This window comes from Cricetulus griseus (genome assembly GCF_003668045.3).
Source record: "Cricetulus griseus strain 17A/GY chromosome 1 unlocalized genomic scaffold, alternate assembly CriGri-PICRH-1.0 chr1_0, whole genome shotgun sequence".
Taxonomy (NCBI): domain Eukaryota; kingdom Metazoa; phylum Chordata; class Mammalia; order Rodentia; family Cricetidae; genus Cricetulus; species Cricetulus griseus.
In genome coordinates, this window is record NW_023276806.1 from 13,718,633 (window position 1) to 13,726,527 (window position 7,895).

The 7,895-nt window shown below is 36.7% G+C and overlaps 1 protein-coding gene across 1 annotated transcript in view; it reads right to left on the bottom strand.

Annotated features, from left to right (window-relative positions):
• The window catches only part of LOC103158657 (collagen alpha-1(XXIV) chain-like), a 272,066-nt gene that overhangs the window by 81,055 nt on the left and 183,116 nt on the right, over positions 1-7,895 (bottom strand). Inside the window, exons 39-42 of the mRNA XM_035450688.1 lie at positions 7,620-7,727; positions 2,375-2,428; positions 1,809-1,862; positions 1,196-1,252 (exon numbers count right to left, since the gene is read on the bottom strand). Coding sequence (XP_035306579.1) covers positions 1,196-1,252; positions 1,809-1,862; positions 2,375-2,428; positions 7,620-7,727 — 273 coding nt within the window. The remainder of the gene's footprint in view (positions 1-1,195; positions 1,253-1,808; positions 1,863-2,374; positions 2,429-7,619; positions 7,728-7,895) is intronic.

Sequence of the window (7,895 nt, forward strand, 5' to 3'; positions counted from 1 at the left end):
CCCCCAACCATAAAATCATTTTTGAGATCGGCAGAGGCAGGTGGATCTCTGTGAGTTTGAGACCAGCCTGTTCTACAAGAGCTAGTTCCAGCATACCCTCCAAATCCACAGAGAAACCCTGTTTCAAAAAAAACAAAAACAAAAACAAAAACAAAACAAGATTGTTTTCATTGCTACTTCATAACTGTAATATTGCTATTATGAATTGTAATGTAAATATCTGATATACAGGGCATCTGGTATGCAACCCCTGTGAAAGTGTTGGCTGATCCCCCTGAAGGGGTCATGACCTACATGTTGAGAACTGCTGCTCTAAGTGGTTTATGCAGATTAAAACGTGCTTCAGAAACACACAAATATTTACACAAGGAGACTGCTTCTATATGAAATGTCTCAACTTGAAACACTTTAGAATTTTCTGTATTATTTTCTACAGTAAAATATCAATGGCGACTCTAGCCATACAGCCAGATCAAAATATTAGGACTATATATTTACCATGCTTCCAGAATCCTTTATTTTGAATGATACTATGTGAAAAATAATTATCACCAATATTCTTATTTCTGTGAACTAAGTATTATTTGCTGACTTAAGTTTATATATGCTGTTCACAAATTATTTTAGCCTTAAAAGATTATAGAATTGGTTATTCATATATTAAAACTACACTAGTAGTTAATTTTCAAAACAGTGGTTACCGTTTGTCTTTAAATGTTGGACTTGAAGACTATACGTCCACAGTCTTGAAAAGCAATCAACTCCAACTGGTTATAAAAGCTAGCAAATCACTTGGCAACTGTGTGTAAATTATTATAAACATATATAGATCAGATTTTTATAAAAGCACTTTGAAACAGATCTGATCTTGATGGTTAAAGAAATATTTGACTGAAATGTCTAAAGCATATTTGTTTTGGACAATCGCCATAAAAATTTGTCATGCGTTCAATGTTGAAAGTTAGAATTCACATTTAATTTTCTTAAACATACATCTTGGCTAAGATTCTTGACTAATGTATTTTTTATATCTAAGATTTTTACATTCTTTAGATGTTATAGTGATAAATATTGCTTTACTATAAAGGCAGGTTATAAAACTAACCAAATAAAACTTTGAAAGATAAGATCGGCACTGAAAGCTTGCGATTGCATTTCATCCTGAGGTACCAAAATAATTTTAGACAAGACCTACTGGTTCACCTCGGGGCCCGGGAGGTCCTAGGACTGTGCTGTCTTCTCCTGGGTAGCCCTACAATGAAAACAACAGTTATAAAATACAAATGAGTTAAGAAGTCCATTCAAAATACTCTGTTATTTCCTAATGTGTTTTTTACTTTAAGTGGAAGTATTAATCTGTTTTAATTACATAGACTGTGTCTCAGAACTTTTCTCAACATGTAGACTTTGAATTAAACCATAAACTGAATAATACTATAGTTATTCGTACCTCATTAGGAAATTTAAATCCAAGTTGATATTTATGTGCTGTGGCCATTTCATTCAGCAATCACATCTTTCAATAAATAATTTTGGTTTTGTGAAAGTGTGTATCACAAAGTACCTTCACACACACTGTCTCACCTCAATCTTTAATTAATCCATGGAAGATATTTTAATAATTTATTTGAATTTTACTTTTTTGGTATTTATATCCTTCTAGAATTTGCAAATTTTCCAGTTTGAAAAGTGGTTCTTGCAATATTTCCATCCATTCATTTAGAAAGAAATTACAGATTTAATACATAACTTTGAAATTAAAAGGACAACACCCCTCACACACCTCCCCCTCACACAAATACACACACCTTTTCTCCCTTAGGTCCTGGCAATCCCAAGGGTCCTGGTTGACCTTGATGGCCCTATAAAAAGAGGGATAAGTAGCAAGACAGTCCCCAGACCACATATACATGTTTTATTTAATGCTACCAAGTCCATGCTACTAGTTGTTGTAGTGTCCTGAGAAAAAATTAAAATACACTTTATAGGAGGTTGATAATTAGACATATCACAATGCTTTATGAACCTTCTTTATAAATAACAGGGTTTATTTTACTTTATTTTCTTAAATTTACTGGAACTTTCATTTTTTGGTGGTAGATAAAAGAGTAGACATATATGTGATATTGAGGATATAAAATCCAGCATGAAGCTCCACAGTAGCCATTCTAACTGTACAGAAGTTTATTGAGATGTGTGGACTTTGAATCTAATCTCATTGCACGGTGTTTTTCATTTGTATTCTTTTTTATAATAAGGTCTTAATAAAGAAAAAGTGAATTTTAATTTTCACATTTGGAATATAATATGAACTAAAATGCTTTCCTGCCTGTGAATAAATATATAGAGAATTTTAAAAACTAGAAATGCTTACTCTGTATCCTGGTATTCCTGGTTCTCCATCAGGTCCCATCAATCCCAATGGACCCTAAAAATCAAAATCAACATGAGAGAGAAAGTAAATGATTGTTTGAATCATTGAGAATCCATGTCTATTATTGAAACATTTACCCTTAGATTTTCACAGTTTGAAATCTACCTAGTATAACTGGGGAAACAGAAATATGACACTCCTAATTTTTGTCTGTGTTTCTTCTGAGCTACAGAAGTCCCACAAACAACATTTCCAATTCATTTCCGGTATGTACTTACATAAAAACATGCTCACTTATTGGAATACTGCTGGCCCCTAGAAGGCTTTTGGAAGTGCAGTTCGTGTCTGTCAAAGTTTGTGGTCACTGGGTATCAGAAAGAAAAACCTGATAGTGTTTGATATTGTGATTCTGGGATTCAGAGCAGCTCTATCCTCATGTATGATTCCAGATGCTTTCAGGAGCATGGCTTTAATACAGGCCAACATTGATAGATGAGAAATACCAGCAACGTGTGTGTCATTACCATAATAAGATATTGTTATCAGCATTTTATAGATGACCAAGGCATTTAAAGACTAATCAGGAAATGCTCCTCATCTATTAAAAAGATGACTTAGGTAAAAAGCAGCTAACATAGTAACAGTAAAAATATTCTATTTCTCATATTATCAGAGTTCGAATGTGGGAGCCTCCTCTTTGGATCTCAAAACAAAGAGGAGGAAAGGAAATGAAGGCACAGACTAGGCATAGGGTTTGCTGTGTAGCTATGTGAGAAGCTGTGTGCAGCATGACACCTGAGCAAGCTGCTTCAGTGCATTTCACATACAATGCACAGTTTGCTATATAGCTAAAGAAAAGCCCATGCCACAATTATTAACCATGAACTAGGAAATTTAGAAAGATTTGGATTGGAACTTATTTCAGTTTGAGAAAGAACTGTGAAAAGTCAATTTAAATAAGAATTCAGACATCATATGTTACAGGCATTTTTATACTGGAATGTAGTGATTCAGTCACAATACCCACTGAGAGAAACACAAAAAAATTGCTAAGGCTTTTTAAAGAAGATTAGATTGGATTAAGATGAATGAATGACATGAGGAAGAGAGGGGGAGTGAGAGTGGAAAGATATTTATTTGTCTAATTGAATTAACTATGGAAGATAAGCCTACTTTCTGAACACGAATTTTGTGATTTGAGGCAAATTAGGTCTGAACATATGCAGTGAAGAAAATTATTTCTGGTGTGCAAATTGTTTCAAAGAAGTTTCAAACTCTAAAAGAAAGAGATCAAAGGGGCTGGGTGGAGTCAACTTGACTAATTTGGGAAAGGAAGCTTTTCCTGTTTCCTTGCTTGTTCTGGTGTCAGACAGCATCAGGGTTTCCTTACAGGTTAAATGAGGCAGTGTGGTAACTGTGTCCAGAAAGGCAGCGTGACTGAAGGTGGCTGCTGGCTCAATGACTGCATAAATGGGAACCGCCTCTAGGAGAAATAAAATGTGTGAAGGCACCTTAATGTACCCAAGAATGTATCTGCTCAACATGGGGCCGACAAAGAGTTAAGAGCATGGGCAGGGTACCAGCAACATCTTTAAAAATCAGTGGGAGAGGAGGAGAGTGCCAGAGGTTTGAGAAGCTCCTTGAACGAGCTTTATATAAAAGAGATACATGGAATTTTGTTCTCACACACCCATAGACAACACCTAGCTTTACAATGCTCAGTACATAATGGCCTCAAACAAAGTTTTAACAAAGTTCTTCCAAGAAGGAATCACGGATTGCATTCTCTGAATACAATGAGGCACAATTATGAAGGAGCAAGAGACTTTAAAAGGGAATCTACTTAAATTAAAAATTTGTTAGAGAGGGCCAGGCATTGGTGGCACACGCCTTTAACCCCAGCACTCGAGAGGCAGAGGCAGGCGGATCTCTGTGAGTTCGAGACCAGCCTGGTCTACAAGAGCTAGTTCCAGGACAGCCTCCAAAGCCACAGTGAAACCGTCTCGGAAAAAAAAAAAATCGTTAGAACAACTCTTCCTGAAAAGAAAACAAAAATCTCAGCATTCAAAGTGGATGCTGAGAAAACACCAACATAAAAACAAGACAGACAGAAAAATGTAGATTAAAATGTATTTACTAAACAAAGAACAAAAGGGGCCTCCCTGTGGCCATTGAACATTTGTGGAAGATTTTAACTTTTTTGACATTTTAGCTATTTCATTATCTTCGGGTTCAGTTTTTGAGGGTCTCTGAGGTTTTGGAGATGTCTGAGTGGCTTGTTCTCGAATATTCTGTGTGTTTCTTGCTGTGATCTACACATCTGTTGGGATGGATGTGTCCCTCGGTTGTATTTCTTTTTAAGTCTGGTGTGTGTGTGTGTGTGTGTGTGTGTGTGTGTGTGTGTTATCCTTATGTAAGTCTTCTGTGATGCCAACTTCTGCTTAGAGGGAGAAGCAGGCTGTAGTGAAAGATCCAACTAGCCAGCATCTGTGGCGCTGACCACAGGTGTCTATGCATGCGAGTGTGTGGGATTTGGTCTGGGGTCCGGGATAGGCTTGCTGTCTCTTGGTTCTGGGCAGGTCACAAAGAGCACCTGGGCATTGATCCTCGGAGCTGGAACTTGTGTGTTATGGGTTTCTCATGTAAGTGATTTCTCCCAGAATAAAATTAACCTGTATTATCCTAGCCCTGTGTATCTTAATCTGTGCATCCACAGCAGGCAGCATTTACAGACACATAAGCTCTCACTAAAATGCATTCAAGTCACTTAAGCTTCACCCCAGGAAGGGAAGGACAGGGAAGAGCCCACCTACTGCTAGAGTAAATTGGCATGGTGACTTTTCAAATCAAGTGTGTGAATAAGAAGCAAAAGGAGGAGAAATGGGCAGAGGAAAAGCACAAGAGAGAAAACAACAGTGCAGGGAGAACTTGGTATCTATATGTGGAAGAATTCCACATCTTTCTGCCTGCTCACAAACAAATGCAAAATGGATCAAGACCATACTGCAATAACTGAAACTCTAATATAAACAAATGTTGTAAAATTTAGTAAAATTTAAAATCTCCTTGTTGAAAGTGTCATTTAAGAAGGAAAGGACATTTTTCTATAGGAAAAAAGTGTATTTTGAAAATGAAACTCAACCATGAAACCTCAGGAGCATTCTCCCTAGGGACAGTTCAGCTTCTCATCATGAGAACTTCAGTCCTTACTGCCCTCCAAGTGCAATAAGTCAGAGGAGTAAACGGAAATTCGAGAGCAATGAGCAAGTGGAAAGATACCTCGTGCTTCTCGTAGGACAGCCAGGTATAGGGAGGAACCAAGGAGCTGATGCTAAAGTTCGCAGTAAGATGGGATCAGAGCCAGGCACCTCTAAGCAAGGAACCATGGAGTGCCTGCTCTAACAGATCTCAATGGATGCAGCAGCATGATAGAACAGAAATAGACTGACGGTCTGATGAAACCAATGAATATTTGTGTTTAATCACAGTAAAAATAGTCTTACCTGAAAGTGGAAAATACATATAGTGTTCAATAACAGAATTAAGAAGACAATAAGTTGGGGGAGACAAACAGATATCTATCTTCCATAACTAAGAAAACAAAAAAATCTCCACAAGGCTTAAAGAGTTAAAAACAATGTTATAAACATATTGGGATAATATGTGGATGAAAATTTTGCATACTTTAGGTGGGGATAGAATTTCTAATGAAGAATAAAATCCAGAAAATATAAAGGAAAATATCAACAACCTTGATGATTAAAATTAAAATGTTCTACTCATTGAAAGACCCAAAATTAATAGATAATTGGCAGAAATGGAATCATTTATTTTATTTTGTAACTTTTGACAAATTATATAATCACCAGATTTATGAGTAATGGCTTCAAATCAGCAAGAAAAAATACTCACCAAATAGAAATATGTAATGTGTACATGTATTTATACATGTATATACATATGCACACACATATATATGAATTAACAGGAAATTTTCAGAGGAAAGAGCATATATTACGTAATTATAACAAGGAAAATTTAAATACAAAAGCAAAAATTACATATATATTCTCATTTATCAGATTATCAAACACTAAGTCAATTAATATGAAATATGGTCAGTAGGGCTGTAGCTTTGGCAAATGGTCTCAGCAGGCTATGTGTGTATATTTGTGCATCTGTAGTTTTATGTAATAATAATAAGGAAAGAAGTCCATAAATTTGAGAGGGAGTGGGGGCATAGGAGTGTTTGGAGGGAGAGGACACAGGAAGGTAAGAGAAGAGAGGAAATGATATAATTACATTTTAATTAAAATATAATAAAATTTTAAAGATGAATACTTTACAGGAAAAATTCCAAAGTAGAAGCTTACATTAAAGGCAAAATTTGGCCCGCATTAATCCTTATGTTTATTAAAAACAATTAATCAAGTTATATAATGTTTTTAAAACGTAGGCAAAAGGCAGAGAAATAGTGACATAAAATGACTTAAGACCTGGGTGCCAAGGTGTCAGTAAGTAATGGCAAATTTTCTTGAGAAAGCAAACAGATTATGCCATGGTCTCTTTGCCTTGGTGACAGGCCTGGCATGGAGTACTTAAACGGAGATGAAGTTAACGGACCTGCATATTATAAATAAGTTCATGGAACATAGATTATCTTCTGGGTATCTAGCATTTTCTGGGTAGGTCAAGCACACACCAGCAGCACAACTTTGCTGTCACAGGTTCAGAAGAGTCACTCTTCAGCTCCCCATGTCAGGCAAAGTTCATGCAAAAGATGAACTATAAATAACTGTTGGGCAGATTTCTCCCAGCTGTTTAGAAAGATAACCTCAAGTTCAAGCAGGATGGGTCTAAGCGGTGCATGGAAACACATCTCAAGTTCACTTAATTTTCAAAGCAATTTGCCAACATGATGGCAGCTTCAGACGGATATTAAACCCTGATTTGAAGAGCTCAGTGTATAAACTTAACTTTGGAGTCCAAATCAGATTTCTAAAACCTCATTTCATATTTTATTTCCATTTTCGGCTTTCCCTTTCCTTTGGCATGTCCCAAACCCACTAAGCTGTTTAATGCTGCGTGGAAAGCCTGCGATTCCCGCCATCCCACAGAGGTAGATCATTTTCAACGGAACCTTTGCATCCTCTGTAAAGTCAATCAAGGATGACGCTTTAAGAACACGGATACAGTTCTTTTCCATCCACAGTGACTCAGTGCTGAAAGGAAATCAAATACTGACCACAGCACCTCTTGTTCCTCTGGCGCCTTTAGGGCCACTTTCCCCAACCTTTCCAGGGGAGCCTCGGCTTCCAACTTCTCCCATGGGTCCTCTTTGTCCTTTATCACCCTGTGGATGACATTAACATGACTGAAAATAAATGTACTAATTTATTTAACTATATTAACTCTGTGTGTGTGTGTGTGTGTGTGTATGTGTGTCTCTGTGTGTGTGTGTGTGTGAGTGTGTGTGTGTGTGTGTGTGTGTCTGTGTGTGTGTGTGTGTGTGTGTGTGTGT